This window comes from Haliotis rubra, unplaced genomic scaffold (assembly GCF_003918875.1).
Source record: "Haliotis rubra isolate DU_JTF1 unplaced genomic scaffold, ASM391887v1 Scf288, whole genome shotgun sequence".
In the NCBI taxonomy this organism is placed as follows: domain Eukaryota; kingdom Metazoa; phylum Mollusca; class Gastropoda; order Lepetellida; family Haliotidae; genus Haliotis; species Haliotis rubra.
The window spans coordinates 411,471-436,026 of NW_025766955.1; the positions used below are offsets into that span (position 1 = coordinate 411,471).

The following is a 24,556-nucleotide window of genomic DNA, read 5'->3' on the forward strand; positions in this document are numbered from 1 at the left end:
TAACTTGTTGACATGCAAGGTTTGACTGACATGCTTAGATACATTTGATATCAAAGAACCCTGGGGTGAGATTCTTTAAACATTGTAGGGAAACCCTTCGAACAACATAAGACCAAATGGACACAAACTGGTTAATCTTAGTTACACAAAACATGGCAATCCTGGAGACTGTCGTCTATTAGGAAAAATCTCTTTACTATAAGAATATATATTTGAATGAAAAATGACATAAAAATGATTACAGATCAGAGTGTAACTGTGAAAGTTTTGATGGAAATTGTGAAAAGATGTGCTGTTGTTGGCTATAATACAGATGTTTATATGCGAAATAACTCATGAAATACAGAGAGCATACATGACTGCAGATTGTAAAGATGTTATGCTGAAATGAGAGTTGGATCTTAGAGAATAAATACTAGGATGTCAGAAATGTCTGCATAAAAACACTGGAAGGTTAGTTTCCCATGAGTTTCCCTCCACACGACTGAATTATGGAAATGTAAAATAATCGTCATGAATGACTGGGACACCAAAATATGTACACAATGTCCAGAACACATGTGTATCTATCACACCCTCCCAACCAGAATTGTTACTTTGTAGCTTTTAACGAAGACATTTCTCCTAATGCTATTATCGGGCATCTGTGACAAGTAGCTTTAATAGACAGTGAATTCAGATACTCCATATCTTGAATCTCATGACACAATCAGTAAGATATTTCAGTCAAAGGAGATAATTCGGTCAAGGGAGATAATTCAGTCAAGGGAGAGAACTCATGGTCACTAAAGTTTGTTAATTAATAGAACCATGCTTGTTAGTAAAACTCCCATGCTGTAGTACTGTGTTACAGATTAGAACATCACAGTGGCATCTGGTCTACCTTTCCTCTTCCTCACTCTCCGAATTTACGTCCTCATTTTCATCGGCATCACTCTCACTGTTCTTATCACTGGAAGCAAGTACATCATGCAGGGTCAGTTGCCATAGAAACATGCAGTTGATGGGTAACCTGTGGTAAAACTGGCTCGCTACCAAATGTCGACGGCTCAGTGGAGATTAATGTGAGTTAAATACACTTCTAAAAAGCAAAGTCAACAGTCGGACAGAATGATGGTGTTAAATGTTAACACACCAAGCAATATATTTGTTTGAGGTATGGAAAATATAAATGTTATTCAAGGGTGTCAGCTCTGAGAATGTAAACAGAGCAACAGAACTGAAGAGCAGTTGGTGTAGAGACAACGTCACAGCGTTTCAAATAGAAAACAAAATCAACTCGTTGCTGAAAAAATTGACAAAGAAACCTGACAGATTACTTTTTGTTTGAGTGAGTGCATGTTGTTTGATGTAGTCAGCAATATTCCAGCCACATAAGTGTGGCCTGTAAAGTATGGGGAAGTCTTACAGGTCACATGACCCACAACCAGGCAGGTCACATGACTACAATGACTACTTGTCTCGGTCAATTTGAAAAGCTGCAACTGAACAGTTTTACCACAGGTATCGGAGACACTGGATTTCTCCCATTTTACATTAAAACTCACAGGAACATTTTCACTGATAGAAACACATCAGTATCATCAAACTACAAGTCACAATGTCATAATCACACAAAACATCACCACAATTGACAACATCATAAAACATAAAACAGAAAACATAAAATTTGTCAGTGAGTTGGTTCACAAACCATGGATTCTAAGCAAGGCAATTTTGGAATTTGAGTCCACTTTAAGTGGATCTTTGTAAAAGTAAGGGAGACAATCCTGTACAACAAATCAACTTACATTTACTGATGACACAAATGATGTAAGTACCAAAGAGACAACAACAAAAATATTGATGAAAAAGGTTTTGACTGCAAAACCAGGCTGCCTAAGAGACATCAATGAATGATATCACTTAGGGAGACAAACTATATGCACACAAATATTTTAGAGTGTCAACATGTTACTTATAAATAGATACTTTGAAAACTTAACAAACACTACACAAATAAACATGCAATATATAAGCACTATGGAAGCAAAATATTCAAACGAACAAGTTCAGACAAATACAAAACACATGTAATACAGCTGATATCCTGTAAAGCTTTCTGTCATGAAGCGGAATGATAATTACTGACACAAGAATCAACATAAAATACAGTACACTTCAAATGCTGTAATCGCAGCACAGAAACTGTATCTCTGACAATACAACTAAAATAAATAAAAAAACCCCAATGTTTTAATGTGACTGTTGTCAAAATGCCATTTGTCATCTAAGAAATTGGTTGTTCTTTAATTTTTCTGAGGATATAGACTCTACAAGTGAAGTGAGTGATTGAGTGAGTTTAGTTATAAGCTGTATGGCAGCGATCTGTCAATAATCAAGTCTGGACCAGACAATCCAGTGGTCAACAGCATTAGCATCGTTTTACGCAACTGGGATATGATGACACATGTGAACCAAGTCAGTGAGCCTGACCACCTGATCCTATGAAAGTATTACAGTATTATTGCCCTACTAAAGCTGCCTGACCTACTGATCCTATGAAAGTATTACAGTATTATTGCCCTACTAAAGCTGCCTGACCTACTGATCCTATGAAAGTATTACAGTATTATTGCCCTACTGAAGCTGCCTGACCACCTGATCCTATGAAAGTATTACAGTATTATTGCCCTACTAAAGCTGCCTGACCTACTGATCCTATGAAAGTATCACAGTATTATTGCCCTACTAAAGCTGCTGACCTACTGATCCTATGAAAGTATCACAGTGTTATTGCCCTACTAAAGCTGCTGACCTGTCTGGCTACACTACAGAAGCAAGTCAAGGAGGATGCCTATTTGTTCTGATGTTAGATTTAATATTGCATGTTGGTTTAATGTGGAGCTTGTTTAAACATCTTTCATTCATGTACTCTGACGGTGGTGTCTCAAGTAGGTTAGTTCATATTTATTTCCTTAAGACATTCTTCTTGAACAAAAAGAAGTCCTGAACTGAAGTCAACTAGAGGGGACACCAGAAATGGGCTTCACACATTCTGCCCATGTATTGAACCAATATTGTCAATCTGCTACTAGGATCAGGTGATAAGTCCTAGAACACCCTATTCTCTCATATCAATATTGTCAATCTGCTATAGGATCAGGTGATATTTAACTGTCCCTGCAATGCAACTAATGCTTGACTTCAAGATGGTAAGAAGCTGTCAGCTGACATGATTACTTCTCCAAACTAACAATATTCTCAGCAGCTGATAAACACAGTGTGAAGGTGTTGAGACATTAATGGTGTGAACAAACGTGTTAAATACACATCATACATGGTGAGTGAGATCAGTGTTATATCTACAAGATACACATTCAGTAGGATGTCTACCATGCAGATACAAGTTGTACAGTACAACATACAACGTGAGACAGAACACAGGCGAGAGATACAGCCATACCTCTCCTTATCGTCGTCGTCCTCCGCCTCAGATACAACCTTCACTGGTCCTGGCGGCAACGCAACCACTTCATTATCTGGGGAAGTAAATCACAGCCACTTGTAAACAGACATTGGTATAGATACAACCTTCACTGGTCCTGGCGGCAACGCAACCACTTCATTATCTGGGGAAGTAAATCACAGCCACTTGTAAACAGACATTGGTATGTGCTGGTGTAAGTCTGTTTCTGATAAGTAGGGGCAGATAACTCAGGTGCTCACAAAGCAGAGTGACTTCCCTTAGTTGAAAGAATCCTGACCCATGACAGTATAGACAGATAAGTTGTGATGAGTGGTCAGTCAGGTTACTTCAGTGACCAAGCTCATCATTCGAGATGTGTGACGAGATAACAGTTTCTGGAAGTTTACCTCTCCCTACATCAGAGCAAGACCAGGGTGATTCAAGTGTTCTACAACCAGACCTAAGACAATCAGAAATGAGGTACTCCTCCTATCTGACAACTAGACCAAAGTCAGTCAAAGCCAGTCCTCCTATCTGACACCTAGATCAAAGTCAGTCAAAGTCAGTCCTCCTATCTGACACCTAGATCAAAGTCAGTCCTCCTATCTGACAACTAGATCAAAGTCAGTCAAAGAGAGTCCTCCTATCTGACAACTAGATCCAAGTCAGTCAAAGCCAGTCCTCCTATCTGACAACTAGATCAAAGTCAGTCAAAGCCAGTCCTCCTATCTGACAACTAGACCAAAGTCAGTCAAAGCCAGTCCTCCTGTCTGACAACTAGATCAAAGTCAGTCAAAGCCAGTCCTCCTATCTGACAACTAGACCAAAGTCAGTCAAAGTCAGTCTTCCAAACTGACAATCAGACCAAAGTCAGTCAAAGCCAGTCCTCCTATCTGACAACTAGACCAAAGTCAGTCCTCCTATCTGACAACTAGACCAAAGTCAGTCAAAGCCAGTCCTCCAAACTGACAATCAGACCAAAGTCAGTCCTCCAAACTGACAATCAGACCAAAAGTCAGTCAAAGCCAGTCCTCCAAACTGACAATCAGACCAAAGTCAGTCCTCCAAACTGACAATCAGACCAAAGTCAGTCCTCCAAACTGACAATTAGACCAAAGTCAGTCCTCCTAACTGACAATCAGACCAAAGTCAGTCAAAGCCAGTCCTCCTAACTGACAATCAGACCAAAGTCAGTCAAAGCCAGTCCTCCTATCTGACAACTAGATCAAAGTCAGTCAAAGCCAGTCCTCCAAACTGACAATCAGACCAAAGTCAGTCAAAGTCAGTCACAGCCAGTCCTCCAAACTGACAATCAGACCAAAGTCAGTCCTCCAAACTGACAATCAGACCAAAGTCAGTCAAAGCCAGTCCTCCAAACTGACAATCAGACCAAAGTCAGTCAAAGACAGTCTTCCAAGCTGACAATCAGACCAAAGTCAGTGAAAATCGGTCCTCCAAGCTGACAATCAGACCAAAGTCAGTCCTCCAAGCTGACAATGAGACCAAAGTCAGTCCTCCAAGCTGACAATCAGACCAAAGTCAGTGAAAATCAGTCCTCCAAGCTGACAATGAGACCAAAGTCAGTCAAAGTCAGTCCTCCTATCTGACAATGAGACCAAAGTCAGTCAAAGTCAGTCCTCCTATCTGACAGTCAGTCAGAAACTGATGTTTCCTGACACAGTCTTGCCTCACCTTTCTTCAAGTCTTCTTCATGCCTCGCCTTGAAGATGTTGCACTTCATCTGGTCGGGAGGAATGGTGGCCGTGCTGGTTGATGCAAACTTGACCTGGTTGTTCTGGAATGTGTTTACATCTGGCTTGGGTTTGAGCACCACCGGCGCTGTGTCGTCCAACACCTTCATCCGCGCCATCGCAAACTCTGATGCCTCTGTAACAGATTAACATCAGCTCTGTACCAAGGTTTGTTCAGATGCACCTGGCTAGAACTCACAGGAAATGCTTCAGATATCAGAATTCTTACATGTGGTAAATCTTGGCATATCTCAACAAAAGCAAGACCTAAATGTCTGCAGATTAGTACGGCAATCTATACTGATACAAGTCTGTCCCTTAGACCTTACTACTAGTGTGAGAGCTGTCAGAATTGTTGAGGTCGTCAACACTGACACACAGAGGGAACAAATGTGAAGGTTATGGTTCTAGGCAGCTGGATTCCATTCCTTGTACAACTTAGTATGGACAGCTGATGATGAAGAGACTTCAGTTGAAAAAAGAAAGACTTAAATATTATGATTTTGGCCAGAATTCAGGATTTAGGTAAATGATGGTTAGATTCAAGAATGGGGAAGGTCAGGCTTGTCTACATATCACATTCTATACATCAAACTAACGCTAAGCTTAGTCCTAGCCTGACAACATTTCCAGTGTTGCTATTCATGAATTGAACAAACCTCGTATGGAAACATCATTGGCAGCTGTAGAACTGGTTGATGGTCGTGGAGATTTGGGTTTCCTGTTGAGAGAGTTCATTGAAGTGTCTGCCGCCGTTCCTTTGATTAAGGTGTCTAATCTATCGAGAGCTGAGGTGTTGGTCGGGCCGTCGGCGACATCAACAGTCACAGTTGGTGCAGCAGCAGCAGCAGCAGCTCCTGGAGCCACAACCACAGTTGTTACTCTGGGTTCGTCTATTGTTGTTTCTTTCTTCTCTGCTCGGATAGCTTCCCGACTCTGTTGGGCCACCTTCTTTCTGTCTGCTCTCTCTTGAGCCAGTTTCATCTTCTCTTCTCGTTCTGCTCGCTCGAAAGTTGCCCGGCGAGAGTAGCGGTGACTAGGCTTCCGTTCGAATCTAACGCTGCGGCGAGCTCGACTCACGGTGGCTGTCTGGTATTCTGTTCGACCACTGAAAGGAAACAGTGTCCATGAAACATTGATGTCCGGCCAAACACCCACCAATAGGGATTCAGATTTAACCCTTATTGACAAATACAACAAAACATATCTAATACAACCATCCCGACAATTACCGATGGGAAACTCCACTGATGGCTTTGTGAGTATTATCATACAGTTCCTCATCCCCACTCCAACTTGCCACATTGCTCTCTTCTTCCAATAACACGTCCTCCTTTATTTAATCAGCCATCACCTACCTTGTGAACGTTGAGATCTGATTGGTTCACATGATCTTAATTAGACACTGTGTATCCTGGTGCAGAGGAATATCAATTTCTGAGAGGGACAATACATCTCTTGCTACAAGCTGTGTAGGAGTCAATGAAAGTTGCATGACAGAGCAAGCTAGCCTCATCTAAATCAAACATCTCCCTGACTTCTTCTCAGCAAGTGTTACCTGTATCTGAACCTGGACCCGAGCCGGAAGAAGTTCTGTCTGGCATTGCCCTCCTTGACAGGGCCTTTCAGTCGGAAGAAGGCGTGGTGTTCTACTGCACACTTCCACAGGTGCTTGCACGCCTTGTCGCTGGCCAGTCGGAACACGAACACATGGTCCTGACTTGCACCCTGTAATAGTCCATGCTCATCATACAGTCGTACAACATGGGTGTAACATCCATCTTACCCTGGCCTACCTAGGTGAGATGAGTGAGTTGAGTTAACAATGTCCCAGGTACAGTCTTGTCACTAAAGAGGACATCATATTTATCTTACACTGGCCTTCCTAGGTACAGTCTCGTCACTAACAAGGCTGTCATATCCATCTTACCCCGGCCTCCCTAGGTACAGTCTCGTCACTAACAAGGCCGTCATATCCATCTTACCCTGGCCTTCCTAGGTACAGTCTTGTCACTAACAAGGCCGTCATATCCATCTTACACTGGCCTTCCTAGGTACAGTCTCGTCACTAACAAGGCCGTCATATCCATCTTACCCTGGTCTTCCTAGGTACAGTCTCGTCACTAACAAGGCTGTCATATCCATCTTACCCTGGCCTTCCTAGGTACAGTCTCACCAATAAAGAGGGCTAAGAGGGACTCTGCCTGTCTCTACACTTTGACTACAGTTTCAGCAGGACATAGAATCCGTTCTCGACCTAGTATTGATATTGACATGAAGCCCTACTCACGGTTTCATCGTCTTCAACAGCCACAAGTGTGAGTTTCTTTCCCTTGAAGTCCAGCTTCGTCATCTTTGGCCTGAAGGATAAGACATTAGATTTTGTAAATGTGTCTGCATGCTACAAAAAAACCCCACATTATTTCTGGCATATAGTAGCTAAACAGTGAGACGACTCTAAGTCATTCATTTTTTCTATCCTTAACACTTGCTTCTTACCAGAAGAAGAGACCAATCTTCTGCTTGCCCTCAAACACTAGGACTCCGGTGGGTGTGAGGCCCAGGCTGTACTCGTTGCCGTCTCGACCCTGAAGAACACAAGCAAACAATGCTACACTTCTATACTTCCTCGGGGACATATGTAACTAAATGTCCTCTAAATAAGAAACTCTGAAGTGAAATCATGGATGTTCCATGTGATATTTGACTGTATAATGTCCTGTCAGGAGGTAAATCAAGTCTGTGAAACAATGTGTCAGCATTGTCACATGCAATCAGCTGCCTCGGGTTGAGAATGAAGATGGGGAACACCCACCATGACCATGTGCATGTCCACTCCGTACATCTCCAGCCACTTGGCCTTGTTCAGGTACGCCAGCTCTGCCAGGGCCGGCGTCATCCCACTGCAACACAACACAGGATCTTACAGGTCAACAGGTCGAGGATCTTACAGGACAACAGACAGAGGATCTTACAGGTCAACAGAGAGCATCTTACAGGTCAGCAGAGAGAGGAACTTACAGGTCAACAGACCAAGGATCTTACAGGTCAACAGACAGAGGATCTTACATGTCAGCAGAGAGAGGATCTTACAGGTCAACAGAGAGTGGATCTTACAGGTCAACAGACCGAGGATCTTACAGGTCAACAGAGAGGGGATCTTAGAGGTCAACAGAGAGAGGGGATCTTAGAGGTCAACAGAGAGGATCTTACAGGTCAACAGAGAGTGGATCTTACAGGTCAACAGAGAGGATCTTACAGGTCAACAGGGAGAGGATCTTACAGGTCAACAGGTAGTGTATCTTACAGGTCAACAGGGAGAGGATCTTATCTTACAGGTCAACAGAGAGAGGATCTTCCAGGTCAACAGAGAGGATCTTAGAGGTCAACAGAGAGGATCTTAGAGGTCAACAGAGAGGGGATCTTACAGGTCAACAGAGAGGATCTTACAGGTCAACAGAGAGGGGATCTTACAGGTCAACAGAGAGGGGATCTTACAGGTCAACAGAGAGGGGATCTTACAGGTCAACAGAGAGGGGATCTTACAGGTCAACAGAGAGGATCTTACAGGTCAACAGAGAGGATCTTACAGGTCAACATCTTACAGAGAGGATCTTACAGGTCAACAGAGAGAGTCAACAGAGGGAGGAGAGGATCTTACAGGTCAACAGAGAGGGGATCTTACAGGTCAACAGAGAGGGGATCTTACAGGTCAACAGAGAGGATCTTACAGGTCAACAGAGAGAGGATCTTTCAGGTGATATGAAACAGCACAGCATCTTACAGGTAAACTGTCACGGCACAGGATGTTACTGTGTTTGCAGTAAGCCTGTTATCCCTGCATTGCCAGCATCCCACGTTAAGGACAGATGCAGACACTGCATGTACTCACCCACACTTCTTGAACTGTTCATGGATGGCTAGTTCCATGTCCTCGGACTGGTTGGGGATGAACCGGAACTCGGAGATGTACCCTGGAGTGTGGACCTCGGGGTCATAGTCTCCCAGCTCAGCTGAAACAACATACAACAATGTAGGTAATTTCCTCAGGCTCAATTATGGAATGCCTGTCAAGTCTTAACACTCTACCTGGAGTATTTTGGGTGCATGACATGCATTGTATCCTACCATGTGCTAGAATTAGGAGTGCGGCTTTAGATTCAAGGTCCTAAGTGTAAAGCAGTATAAAACATCACCTGACTAAAGTTTTGTATCACACAAGTATTTGCACCTGGCTAAAGCCTGGCATCACCTGAAATATTTCCACCTGACTAAAGCCTTGTATCACCTGAGTATTGCACCTGACTACTGCATTGTATCACCTGTAACATGCACCTGGCTAATGCCTTGCATCACCTGAGTATTTGCACCTGACTTACGCCTTGTATTACCTGAGTATTTGCACCTGACTTCAGCCTTGTACCACCTGAGTATTTGCACCTGACTTAAGCCTTGCATCACCTGAGTATTTGCACCTGGCTAAAGCCTTGCATCACCTGAGCATTTGCACCTGACTTATGCTTTGCATCACCTGAGTATTTGCACCTGGCTAATGCCTTGGATCATCTGAGTATTTGCACCTGACTAAAGCCTTGTATCACCTGAGTATTTGCACCTGGCTAATGCTTTGCATCACCTGAGTATTTGCACCTGACTTATGCTTTGCATCACCTGAGTATTTGCACCTGGCTAATGCCTTGCATCACCTGAGTATTTGCACCTGGCTAAAGCCTTGTATCAACTGAGTATTTGCACTTGACTAAAGCCTTGTATCACCTGAGTATTTGCACCTGGCTAATGCTTTGCATCACCTGAGTATTTGCACCTGGCTAATGCCTTGTATCACCTGAGTATTTGCACCTGGTTAAAGCCTTGTATCACCTGAGTATTTGCACCTGGCTAATGCCTTGTATCACCTGAGTATTGCACCTGACTATTGCATTGTATCACCTGTAACATGCACCGTTTGCTAATGCCTTGCATCACACGAGTATTTGCACCTGACTATTGCCTTGTATCACACGAGTATTAGCACCTGACTATTGCCTTGTATCACCTGTAATATGCACCTGGTTAATGCCTTGTATCACCTGTGATATGCAGTTGTAACAATACAGATCAAACACAACCCAATTCACAGGAGTATTTTCCTCTGACAAGTGTTTCCTGCATGGCAAGTTTTCCTGTAGATCTATTTCCTTATACCTGCATTGTTCATTGTCCGCACGCAGAGAACTACCTCAACACAGCAATTCATCAACTTCCCAAACAGCCCTTCTCAGTGTTGGAGACACTTACTACAGTGTTGTAAAGCTGATATCCCCCAACTCACAGGCTTCCTTTCCTCACACTCTAGATAACACCAATCTCACAAAAGACTCCACAACAATCCACAGCAATATCTGTTCTGTCTTTGATCAAGTCCATTCAGCAGTAAAGTAAACACATACAGTTGGCCATGGTCACAGGTCAATGTGGAGAATTATCTCCCTTTGTGCTGATTATGACGAAGCATGGAATTAGAAGTTACCATGGTAACATGTTTTAGAACTTTAAGAAACTTTGTGTGGTGTGGTGCCCTGGGATCTTTGTCGTTCCTTGATAAGAGTTAAAAGTTGGTGATTGACCATGTGGTCTTCAAAATGATCAGCAAATTGATGACCACTGTCCCTGTCCCGAATGGACAATGTGAATCTCAGTGAATTTCTGGTGACAGCTCAATACAACAGCTGACACACAGATCTGATCAATAACAGTGGGACTTTATGTAGTCAGTAGAACTGGAAACATGGGATTCCACCGCGACCTGTTCACAACAGTACATAACTTGGACTTGATTCTATTCACAGTACAAGTTAATACAAAGTCATTGCTTGTGCTTCGAAATGAGTGAGTGAGTGAGTGAATGAGTGAGTGGGAGTTATTCTATCCCGCAGTCTGGACTAGGCAAACCTATAGGGCTCACTGGATTTACATTATTGCACATGATATTATTACATTATTACACAGTACCACCCATCTTCCTCCTGTGATTCTGATTATCTGACATAACCATTTCAATGAGACACACCACCCAAAAGGCTATATTCTATTTTAAGACAAATTCTGGACATTTTCTGCTAAAATCTAAATGCAGTGTTAACGTAAGACAGGTCCTTGAGACCAAGTCCTGCAACATTAGAGGAGTGTTGAAGGTAGCCATTACCACCAAACCACAGCCTCTTGGAACTTGTACCTGGGAGGACACAGTATTGATTACAAGAGCAGTGCCATGGTGACAGGAGTTGTACCACCTGGGACGATAGGGAACCAAACTCTGCCCCACCTAGTGAACATATTGTATGCTCCCGTTACACCGATGATGGCTCATCAACTATACAGCCCAGCTCTGTGATCCTTCCCTTCTGTGATAGATGCATTGAATGAGCAGCCAGATACCATTATTCTGGCACCAGCGCCATGCAGGGTCCTGAGGTCACAGTATCACCTACTAATGTATTTACTCCTCATAGATTCTGTGTTACTGTTTGTAACAGCTGTATCCAGAGGCTGAACCTCACAGAATGTGGACATTTATCGTGCACAGTTTATTACCTCCTTGTTACAATACTGCTCATACAAAAACACGTAACAACCCAACAGAGCAGTACCAGATGTTTCAGATTTGTTAGAACTCACTGCATGCTACTGTTTTGCAAGGTTTGAATGAGGACAGCGAGAGTGTACTCATACAGTGTACACTGCACAACCTGGGTGTACTTATACAGTGTACTTCAATCTGGATGTACTAACACAGTACACTTCAATCTGGGTGCACTAACACAGTACACTTCAATCTGGGTGCACTAACACAATACACTTCAATCTGGGTGTACTAACACAGTACACTTCAATATGGGTGTACTTATACAGTGTACTTTAATATGGGTGTACTAACACAGTACACTTCAATCCGGGTGTACTAACACAGTACACTTCAATATGGGTGTACTAACACAGTACACTTCAATCTGGGTGCACTAACACAATACACTTCAATCTGGGTGCACTAACACAATACACTTCAATCTGGGTGTACTAACACAGTACACTTTAATATGGGTGTACTTACACAGTACACTTCAATGGGGGTGCACTAACGCAGTACACTTCAATCTGGGTGTAATAACACCGTACACTTCAATCTGGGTGTACTAACACAGTACACTTCAATGGGGGTGCACTAACACAGTACACTTCAATGGGGGTGCACTAACACAGTACACTTCAATCTGGGTGTACTAACACCGTACACTTCAATCTGGGTGTACTTATACAGTGTACTTCAATCTGGGTGTACTAACACCGTACACTTCAATCTGGGTGTTCTTATACAGTGTACTTCAATGTGGGTGTACTTATACAGTGTACTTCAAACTGGGTGTACTTACATTGTAATGCTAAAGCACAGAGTTCAATGAGGGTTTCTTCAGCCAGAGGCAAACGGTTGTGGAAAATGTCCTGCTTCAACTGGAGGAAGAACTGGTATCTGCAATAAAGAGCAAACTGTGACTTGGATCATCCACCTCCTTCCCTCCCGGACCATCCCCATAATCCGAGACCATGGGGAGCCTGAGTATTCCACCTCCTTCCCTCCCGGACCATCCCCATAACCCGAGACCATGGGGAGCCTGAGTATTCCACCTCCTTCCCTCCCGGACCATCCCCATAACCCGAGACTATGGGGAGCCTGAGTATTCTCCCTCCTTCCCTCCCAGACCATCCCCATAACCCGAGACCATGGGGAGCCTGAGTATTCTCCCTCCTTCCCTCCCAGACCATCCCCATAACCCGACACCATGGGGAGCTTGAGTATTCCACCCCCTTCCCTCCCGGACCATCCCCATAACCCGACACCAGGGGGAGCTTGAGTATTCCACCTCCTTCCCTCCCAGACCATCCCCATAACCCGACACCAGGGGGAGCTTGAGTATTCCACCCCCTTCCCTCCCGGACCATCCCCATAACCCGACACCAGGGGGAGCTTGAGTATTCCACCTCCTCCCCTCCCAGACCATCCCCATAACCCGAGACCATGGGGAGCCTGAGTATTCTCCCTCCTTCCCTCCCAGACCATCCCCATAACCCGAGACCATGGGGAGCCTGAGTATTCTCCCTCCTTCCCTCCCAGACCATCCCCATAACCCGAGACTATGGGGAGCCTGAGTATTCTCCCAATTGGCAGTGATAATGCAGCACATTGCTTCTATTGGCAATACAGACAAACCGCATTGGGACAAGACTTTAATCAAAAACTGACGGGACTTTCTTACCCAATTTGAAAAAAGAAATATAAAAAGAAAACAAGCACAAAAACATGAGGTTGGTAGGAACCAATTTTCCACAGCAATCATGGAAGTTCACACAAAAGCAGTTTAATTAAATAAGTATCAGTACATTTTGTGATTCAATTGTCACAACATGAAACTTCAGTTAGCACACTCTAGTAAACATGGCAGCTAAATCGGTCATACGTTTTCATAGCTGCTTGATACCTGTTATTTCCCAGGCCTGAATGAAGCCAGTAACTAATCTGATCACTGGTGTTAAACTTCTCAAATATAACAGTTATTGTCCTGTAGAGGAACCTAGTAGAGAAGCTACTGGAACACAACATACTGGGACCATTAGCTGTGATCCATGAAGTGAGACCTGGGTTGTGCCAGGACGGACGCTGTAGGACATTAACACTCTCACTCTTTGATAAACCCTCTAATACCTCTACAATACTCCCGTAATACCCTTAACAGCTGAATAAAACTCCCAATACAAACAACTTACCTTGTTAATTCTTCCCGGAGGTTATTTGGCTCAGATGAATAAAACTTGACTCGAAATCGGAATGTATAAGGAGGGCCAACTGCAAACAAAATATCCAATGATGAGTCCAGAGATTCTTTTTCTAGCAACCATCAAAGCTCCCATGATAATCTTTGAAATACAGACGGACTATGATAAAGACTGAAAATAATTGTCAAATTAAATTGAAATAATAACAAAGAAATAATTACAGCTTGACATGCTTAATAAAGATGAACAATTCAAATTTCCATTATCATATTACAGATATAATAAAATATGTAAAATATAAATGTCAAGAGAAGTTAAAAATGGTGAGTTGATTGTGATGGGTGAATGTTCTCTACTCTAGTACTGGTGTCTTGACTTGCACTGAAGATCTATGCACAAACATGCTAAACTGGCAACCAACAACAAAAAATACTTTATTATTCAATAATTCTGTCATGAATTACCATAAACGTTAATAAGGGGGAAGGGACATGCAATTATTAACCTTATTTGGCCCTGTTAATTCCCTAGGGGTTTGGATCAAGAACAAAACGAGTAGAAAGGAGAAAATTACAAACATTACGTTCAGGAAGGTTAAAGACTCATTGACTTATTGATCAAGTTTCACTGGGTAACACAATATCATCACATCAACCCTGGAATAGACAAAGAACTTGAAAATGTTCAAAACAAAACCGAACTCTAAGGCCACAGCAATTTTTAATTGTACCAATATGTAAAATTAAAAATATAACAGGTTAAAACAAAAGGGAAAGAAATCTAATAAACAAGTCACAAAAATACAACAAACAGGTAAATCATTCTAGCAAAATGTGCATAACCTACGGCTAAAGACGTTTTCATGTGATCAAAGTTTTTGTGTGTGTAGCTGTTTCCATGGCAACTGTCACGTCAACCTAGGCATGTTAATCAATGCACTGCTTATTTAGAGCAAGGTGAGAATTATTTCAGGTGACCAGACTTTGAATGTTAGTAAGCAGAATCGTGTGTGTGACCTGGTGAGCTCCAACATTACCATGCATGCTCACACTCTTCCTCTCAAAGGGTTCCCTCTAGAGAAGAAAAGTAAGGAAACCCATTGTGACCTCTATATATGTACCTGGTTGTTTTGTCGAAGGCTTCAAGAGTCTGTATTGATTAAACCATTTTCATATTAACTCACTAGTTTTGAAAGGTCAGAACACGTTTTCTTATTTGAAACTTTCATGGAAGACCAAAGTCAGCAAACCATGAACCTATCAGGACCTGCTGAGAGCCTGTCAACAGCTGAGTCTGACAGACTTGTGACTGGCAATGTGAACACCTCCTTTATCATGGTTCATGAAAAGAATCATTTACACAAACAGTATCCACCCAAATCTAGTCAGCTGTGCAAGTATCACACAAGTGTTTATTTGTTTCCCATTATATGTTACAATAAACCATATCTAGTGCAAGTACCATATATAGATTGTCATCACATCATTGAGTGATTTGCCCTTGCAAAATACAATCTCAGGGATTTACCTAGAGTCCTGTATTTGAGGGTCCCTGGGACTCATATACTTAATTTTCAGGGGTCCTGGACTACAAAATGGGGGGTTGCAGACACTTAAATATTATTATTAATACTGTTATTGTATTGTGTTACAGTAATTACATGGCAAATAATACCATAACCCAGCTAGAAGCAAACTCAGTGATAACTTATTGTTACTTGATTGGAATTTATACAAAAAGCATTTGGACTTTTTCTACGTTCTTGTGGATGCGCTTATAAATTTCGTTGCGTCCATTGTCAATTTTTATGAGTATAGGACGCAGGAATTGGTCCTGTAAACACTGCAAGACAAGTTGTCCCGAGTATTATCTTTACAGCATGTGGACTGTTGTTTAATGACATACTCAGCAGTATTTCTGCTGTCGCCACTGGACCAGACAATCCAGTAAACATCAATCTAGACGACATGCCAGCAAGTTTAACCTGAGGCTGACTGCAGCATGGAAAGGAAGACATATTTTGTGATATGAAATCTGAGTTGCCAACTTCACCCGACAAATGATATAGACAGCAAGATAGAGCTGGAAGGCTTACATCCTACATTGCAAGGTAGAGCTAGAGGCTTACCTCTGACACTGCAAGGTAGAGCTAGAGTAGATACAACAAACACAGCTGGAAAACATCAAAATCACTTCCAGGGAGTTGACCTGGGCAGACTGTTGGCAGGCTGTGATGCCGCACATATAGTATTCAAAATTATTGATAAATCCAAAAGGTCCCTTGTAGCCTTGTCTAACATAACAAATCAAAGGCCCAACATTTTTTTAAACCAAAGTAAAAAACAAAAAACAAAATTACAAAAGTAATACACCTTGAGGACCAAGATTTCCCAGAACTCAATAATTGAACACCGAAAACTGAACTGAAAACTCTTGCTTAACGTCACTAATGTCAAAGTGGAAATGGCATATTGTACTCATGTGGGGATTTGAACTCAGATCAACAACACTTTAACCACGCCACTAACCCGATCCTGTTCTACAGGAATCCTACACAACGTCCACCAATAACTCAGCAACTTAAATGGTAACTCTAGAAATGGGCTTTACACACTGTATCTATGTGGGGAATTCAACCCAGGCCATGGCATGACTAGCAAACACTTAAACCCCTGGGCTAACACACTGCCCCTGTCCTACACAGGAAATGACCTATACTACAGCTCACCCTGCCTTGTGGAAGAGTAGTCAGGACTATCGGAAGATTTAACCAAGAGATCCTCGTTGCCCCTGTCCTACACAGGAAATGACCTATACTACAGCTCACCCGGCCTTGTGGAAGAGTAGTCAGGACTATCGGAAGATTTAACCAAGAGATCCTCCTGCAAATCAACGGCCAGAACAATCAAGCAAGGAGAAGAACTCACATTCATCTTAAGCTGTCAGAGACCAACATTAAGCCCAAGAAATCTCCATGACAAAATAACGATACAACCCAGCTGATTCCAGAACAGAGCTTAATTTGAAAGCTGAGGAACTCAGACTTGCCAGATATTTAGGGACATGAGCTGGATGCATTCATCCTCTAGGATTGTGGAGAAAGCCGATGTGACACAGATGTTCCGTGTTGACGCATAACGCATGTAATACAACTAATTGTGACACTGAACACACAGATGACAGAAGCACAGCAGCAGTATTCATTGCATGTTAGAAATTATCCCCGAAAGATTTCTACCTTTTGATGCTAAAATGTTCTTTGAAGCATAATGCCTGAAGCAAACATTGGGCAGATATGTTTCGAATACTGAGGAAGCTTGCACAGAATGATGTTGAACTGTAGCCCCTATGTTCATCAGATGGAAGATTTCAGTGGCAAAATACAGGTGATACTCCAGCCATGTCACTTGTCTGTGGGCATCAACAGTGGGCATCTTCCTACATCTTACAACAGGGGGCATCTTCCTACATCTTACAACAGTGGGCATCTTCCTACATCTTACAACAGCGGGCATCTTCCTACATCTTACAACAGTGGGCATCTTCCTACATCTTACAACAGCGGGCATCTTCCTACATCTTACAACAGTGGGCATCTTCCTACATCTTACAAGACAACGAGTCTGAACAGTGGACATCTTCCTACATCTTACAAGACAGGAGCGGACACCTGTTCTCTGAATGAACCTTCCCTACAGTACTGAGAATGAGTGAGTGAGTGAGTGAGTTTAGTTTAAGCCGCACTCAGCAATATTCCAGCTATATGGTGGCGGTCTGGAAATAATCGAGTCTGGACCAGACAATCCGGTGATCAACAGCATGATCAAGGATCTACGCAACTGGTAACCATTGACATGTGTCAACCAAGTCAGCGAGCCTGACCACCCGATCTTGTTAGTCGCCTCTTACAACAAGCATGGGTTGCTGAAGATCAATTCTAACCTGGACCTTCACGGGTAATCTGATGATTGAGATGTGATACTGCATGATCTGATGATTGAGATGTGATACTGCATGATATGATCTTACCCCACCCCAGCTGATAGTCTGAACCTACTCCCCTACCCCACCCCAGCTGAGTGTCGGAACCTACTCCTCTACACCACCCCAGCTGATAGTCTGAACCTACTCCTCTACACCACCCCAGCTGAGAGTCTGAACCTACTCATCTACCCCACCCCAGATGATAGTCTGAACGTTCTCCCAATCCCACCCTAGCTGAGTGTCTGAACCTACTCCCCTACCCCACCCTAGCTGAGTGTCGGAACCTACTCCTCTACACCACCCCAGCTGATAGTCTGAACCTACTCCTCTACACCACCCCAGCTGAGAGTCTGAACCTACTCATCTACCCCACCCCAGATGATGATAGTCTGAACGTTCTCCCTATCCCACCCTAGCTGAGTGTCTGAACCTACTCCTCTACACCACCCCAGCTGAGTGTCGGAACCTACTCCTCTACCCCACCCCAGATGATAGTCTGAACGTACTCCCTATCCCACCCTAGCTGAGAGTCTGAACCTACTCCTCTACACCACCCCAGCTGAGTGTCGGAACCTACTCCTCTACACCACCCCAGCTGAGTGTCTGAACCTACTCCTCTACACCACCCCAGCTGAGTGTCGGAACCTACTCCTCTACCCCACCCCAGCTGAGTGTCTGAACGTACTCCCTATCCCACCCTAGCTGAGTGTCTGAACCTACTCCTCTACCCCACCCCAGATGATAGTCTGAACGTACTCCCTATCCCACCCTAGCTGAGAGTCTGAACCTACTCCTCTACACCACCCCAGCTGAGAGTCGGAACCTACTCCTCTACACCACCCCAGCTGAGTGTCTGAACCTACTCCTCTACACCACCCCAGCTGAGTGTCGGAACCTACTCCTCTACCCCACCCCAGATGATAGTCTGAACGTACTCCCTATCCCACCCTAGCTGAGAGTCTGAACCTACTCCTCTACACCACCCCAGCTGAGTGTCTGAACCTACTCCTCTACCCCACCCCAGATGATAGTCTGAACGTACTCCCTATCCCACCCTAGCTGAGTGTCTGAACCTACTCCTCTACCCCACCCCAGATGATAGTCTGAACGTACTCCCTACCCCACCCCAGCTGAGAGTCTGAACGTACTCCCTATCCCACCCAAGCTGAGAGTCGGAACCTACTCCTCTACCCCACCCCAGCTGAGAGTATTGTGTGACCATTTGGTGGGAAGAATACAAATGTTGTCATCATATTTGACCTAGTGTTCTCTTTGTTCTGTTAATATCACGAAAATATAACTTGCTAGTGCAAGCACAAAACACACATTTTATTTCCAACATATGACATTTATGATAATGACAATATGGTTATGACATCAGCTTATACCATTTCTAAATTAATCAATCATTAACACATATATTGTTATTCAACGATTTACCTTTAGAAATAGTTTATGAACACATGTTTGAGAAAACTGCCCCATTGATCATAATATTCAGATCCCCTCAGATGTTGCAGCGTGCTGTACACAGCTATCACTAACACAACAGGAAGCCAAGGTCTCATTGAGACATCAGGTCCATATTTGGTAAAAGTTCATTTGCATATTTTTCAAATACCAAGTTAATGATATTGCAGCACAGCATTTATAACACCTTACATATAATACGAAACCAATCAATCAAAAGTAATCTCCACTAAACATTGTACACAAGCCTTATCTGTCAAACGTGTTTAACTTCTTCAATTGGAAAAGTCTACTTTTCACAATGACACGAGAAATTGGCAAAATGGTAATAAATTACTCAAGGGTAAGTGATTGATGTAATTGGGCAGATAGCTTTAATCCTTGCTGCTAACATATCACTACGGATGGACGGACTGTTTGATGCCTGTTTTTTCCTATTCACATATTGCTATGGAGCCAATATTAGGTGATGAATGATCATTGACGAGTGAAGTGAAAAAGCCATACCACACGGAAAGCTGTGACAGCTAGATAAGACAGAAAAAAAGAAGATTTGTCAGAAATAGAAAGATATTAGAGAAGAAAACACCACAAAATGACCAAACAGCAAGCTGTGTCGTTACACACATGACTCTGAATAAGTGTCTGATTGGTCAGGCTCGTTGGCATCGACATCAGTATCCAGCCAATAGGGATCTGTGTAAATAATCAGAATCAACCAATCAAAGGAGAGGTAACAGAAGAGCATGCTGACACTGTACCTGCAAGACAAGCATGAGAGCAAAAGGCCCAGACACATCAAAACAGAAACAGAAATATCTGTGCAGTGAAATTTATTTAATTATTTACTGCAAAGTAAAAACACCAAATACATTTTTGTGCTAAAAAAAAAAAAAAAATTATTTGTAGGAACGATATTTCAGATGATATAAGTCAAATTTTGCATGAAATCAAGTATCTTACTAAAACATATAAACATATTTTGTCAACATGGTAACAAGGTGGTAGGTGATATTATCAGACAGTTGTGTTGTTTCGAACATCTTTACCACTGACATAAGCCAGAGGTAATCTGACCTTTACTGCAGCAGCTCAAGGTCACAACGTTCTGTGTTAGGAAATAGCCCCAGTCAATAGGCTGGCTGTAATATATGTCAGGAAATAGCCCCAGTCAATAGGCTGGCTGTAATATATGTTGATAGGCATTTTTCAGGTGATAGGTGACAATTTATTGGTGACATCCTTTTTGGTCTGTAAAAGCGATGTTTTGGTATAGGTTCCTACCCCCCAAGGCTCGATTTAAGAGATGTTAGCCTACTTGCACCAGGTGCAACCTAAGATAAAAACATAGTTGCACCAGCCAAATTCCAGTTGCACTGATTTTATTGCAATATGGAATGAAAGAAATGTGCTATTGAATTATTTTGATGTTTTATTCAGAAGTTTACCCACTCAAAAATTGACTTGCACCAGGTGCAAGTTAGACTAATAACTAGGCTGCACTTTATCATATTGGGTTGCACCAGTGCAAGTAACAAAGCACTAAATCGAGCCCTGCTACCTATACTGTTGTCACGTTATTTGACGATCTATACTACACACTGCTATTACAGAAAAATACAGTTCTAAGTTATTATCTGTAAATTGTGCTACAATAAGTGGGTAGGCTTGTTTTACACCTAAAGTGGGGAAGTGGGACCCCACTGTCTAGACCCTGCATCCACCCCAGACTAGCTTTGTTAACATGGTGAATCTCTGTCTACTTCTGTGGTGAATTGTTGAGGTTCATAGCGTCAACAAGGAGATAGTATACATATTATAAAGCAACATGTTTTCCTGTGACAAACAAGGTGAATTCCGACAAACCACATTCCAAATAAGATAAGGAAGTAGACCTCAGTAAGACATGCCTTGCAAATATACATTTCATGTGATTTGGTCGAATAAACTAAAGATTACACAAGGAGGTTGCTTAATTCTCTAGTTTTCCAATGATTAACCATACCCTCTGGGATAATGTATACTAAACAAATGCTAAGGAACACCCATTTCTTTCATATTGAAATCGTTCACCTGCTGTGCAGGCCCTAACTTCTATGCAGTAGTGTAAAATTGTATGAATTTCTTCCCAAAAGGTTCCCACAACCATATAATTCTCTATGAAGATATTACAGAATTATAGAACAAAGCATGTGAAGAAGATACCAGCTGCAGGTAGACTGTCACAGGTAGACTGCCACAGGTACACTGCCACAGGTACACTGCTACAGGTAGACTGTCACAGGTAGACCGCTAGAGGTGCTCTGCCACAGGTAGACTGCTACAGGTAGACTTCCACAGGTAGACTGCTACAGGTACACTGCCGCAGGTAGACCGCTGCAGGTAGACTGCTAGAGGTGCTCTTCCACAGACAGAATGCCGCAGGTAGACTGCTACAGGTAGACTGTTACAGGTAGACTGCTACAGGTAGACTGCTGCAGGTAGACCGCTAGAGGTGCTCTGCCACAGGTAGACTGCTACAGGTAGACTTCCACAGGTAGACTTCCACAGGTAGACTGCTACAGGTACACTGCCGCAGGTAGACCGCTACAGGTACACTGCCGCAGGTAGACCGCTACAGGTAGACTGCTACAGGTAGACTTCCACAGGTAGACTGCTACAGGTAGACTGCTACAGGTACACTGCCGCAGGTAGACCGCTGCAGGTAGACTGCTAGAGGTGCTCTGCTACAGGTAGACTGCTACAGTACAGTGGAAGGTGATATCTTGATCATGTGGTGCCCATCCAGTAACCAGCAAAACACCACCAGATGAAGATGGGGAAACATGGTATGGGAGAAGCTTGGGGAGTTATATTATGACCCAACTTGATCCGTATTTGTCTAATCTCACTGTCAATTTACAATGTCAATTTCAGCAGTCCAGCCAAGTTTGTTTTGCCAATTGCCAAACAAATACCTCCTCATCTTGCTGGTGCTTGTGAACTGAACCTCTAACATCACTCACTTGACGATCGGAAACACATCCCACTCGCAGGATTTCACCCACGAGATTTCACATGCGATTGCCATACCGGTTAACATCTAAGCCTGAAGTTAATGACAAAATTGTTATTTTGTTTAAAAGTACTGAGAACGTAAATTTAAAACCCCCCAAAACACTGCTACAGTGAACTTCAAAAACAGCAAAATATCATAATTTTGAATTTGATATCAATGACGGTGATTATATTCTGTTTCGGTTCCCCCAGACAACGGCCATGTTTGTTTGAGCAAGGTGAAGACATACTTACTCTTGACTTGCTTGCGGATCTGTTTGGTGGGATCCAGCCAGTGCTGCAACAACCATACATGGACAATACAACACGGGACATGTTACAGGTATATTACAGGTATATTACAGCAGGGCACACACGGCTTTACTTCTGGAATTAAACCATAGCATTCAGCCCGACAAGAACACCTGACCAATAGGGCTACCCCACTGTTACTGTCCCAGTTACAGCAGCAAGTTGCCAGCCATCAGCTATATCCCAGCCTGGCTGTGACAGGACAAGGAAACTGGTGGCTGATAGCATAAACAACATACAGGTGCTATCACAAACAACACTGGTTTGTCAACAGCTGTGTTTGTTGCCACACTCACCAATATTCCTGCTACATGGCAGCAGTCTGTAAATGTTCATGTCTGGACCAGACAATCTGGTTATCGACATCATGAACTATTTGTGCAGTTGGGATACAATGACATGTGTCAACCAACCCGTTAGTCGCCTCTTACGACAAGCATGGGTTACTGAAGATCAATTCTAACCCGCATCTTCATGGGGAGACAAGCATGGGTTGCTGAAGATCAATTCTAACCCAGATCTTCACGGGGCGACAAGCATGGGTTGCTGAAGACCAGTTCTAATCCGGATCTACACGGGGCGACAAGCATGGGTTGCTGAAAACCAAATCTAACCCGCATCTTCACGGGTGTCAACAGTTGTGACAGTGTAACATAAGCCTTTAATCAAGTACAGCTGAGACAGACCAGTGGTTGACAGCATGAACAACCTTAAGGAGGGATGTTGGTTAGCACTGGATTTTCTGCAAACGATGCTGTCAGAGTACAACTTGGTTGGTCAGGCTCACAGCACGGTTGACTCATATCTTCACACCACAATTACATAATTACATAAATTGGTGTTCATCACTGGATTATCTGGTCCAAACTTGATTATCTAGACCGCTGTTATACAGCCAGGGTATTGCGACATGCAGCGTTAAACAACAACAGACACTCAGTCAGCCAGGTAGACTCACATTGACGTTGTGGACGTCTGTGTATTGTAGCCCGAAGTAGTCCTTCTCTATTATGTCCAGGTAGTAGAAGATCTGCTCCATCAGCTCACCACCGTTGGCCTTTTTCTGTAATACAAACATCGATCGTTACTTCAAGTACTCGCTTGTTGTGTGCGGGGAACATGACAGTAATTATTCCATCTGACGCCAACTGATCCGACCAAATATGTGCTGTGTCAACACTAGTTGTGTTCCGATTAATTAAAATGATCAAAGACTGGACTCAGTGACCAAACGACCAAGCAATCAGTCACATTTTCTCTTAATTGAACTTGAACGATTTTGGAACTACTGTTTTAGTATTTGAAACACTTGATGATGGAACATATTTTAGACGTTGTCAGGGTATGAAAATGAACTAAATTCCCAGAGAACTCACACCTCACTTACTGAAAAGTCATGACTAAATATTTCTTGAAGACTCCAGGAAGTTTATGTTCATGATATATTAGAGTTCACTTTTAAGTCGTAAGTTGCATCATTTCACATTTGATGTGAAATTTGCAAATGCATTTTCTAAATAAATAAAAACAACAGATAACTTCATACTTATCTGCAATAACAGGAAAATCTGAAAAATGATGCCAATGATTGCTCTTTGTTTATGAACCAATCATCAATTGTGAGATTTCAACCAGTTCCCAAAACTAGTCATCATTTATCATGATTTTCAGCTGTTAGCAACAGTTAATGCTGTATAGATAAAAATACAGTCCAACACATAGAAAT

The 24,556-nt window shown here is 42.8% G+C and overlaps 1 protein-coding gene across 5 annotated transcripts in view; it reads right to left on the bottom strand.

Moving 5' to 3' along the window:
- LOC124281677 (band 4.1-like protein 5) overlaps positions 1-24,556 on the bottom strand; it is an 84,704-nt gene that overhangs the window by 25,908 nt on the left and 34,240 nt on the right. For 3 of the 5 annotated variants that reach the window (XR_006899958.1, XM_046717625.1, XM_046717624.1), the window contains exons 2-15: positions 23,789-23,893; positions 22,774-22,816; positions 20,110-20,178; positions 14,020-14,098; positions 12,630-12,727; positions 9,092-9,212; positions 8,015-8,102; positions 7,699-7,787; positions 7,490-7,559; positions 6,758-6,927; positions 5,859-6,307; positions 5,141-5,335; positions 3,446-3,521; positions 884-952 (exon numbers count right to left, since the gene is read on the bottom strand). Coding sequence is in view for 4 of the 5 variants with exons in the window: in XM_046717625.1 (XP_046573581.1) it covers positions 884-952; positions 3,446-3,521; positions 5,141-5,335; positions 5,859-6,307; positions 6,758-6,927; positions 7,490-7,559; positions 7,699-7,787; positions 8,015-8,102; positions 9,092-9,212; positions 12,630-12,727; positions 14,020-14,098; positions 20,110-20,178; positions 22,774-22,816; positions 23,789-23,893 (1,721 nt within the window). In the remaining variant the exon portion in view is untranslated. The remainder of the gene's footprint in view (positions 1-883; positions 953-3,445; positions 3,522-5,140; positions 5,336-5,858; positions 6,308-6,757; positions 6,928-7,489; positions 7,560-7,698; positions 7,788-8,014; positions 8,103-9,091; positions 9,213-12,629; positions 12,728-14,019; positions 14,099-20,109; positions 20,179-22,773; positions 22,817-23,788; positions 23,894-24,556) is intronic. The other 2 variants (XM_046717626.1, XM_046717627.1) reach the window with 2 other exon arrangements.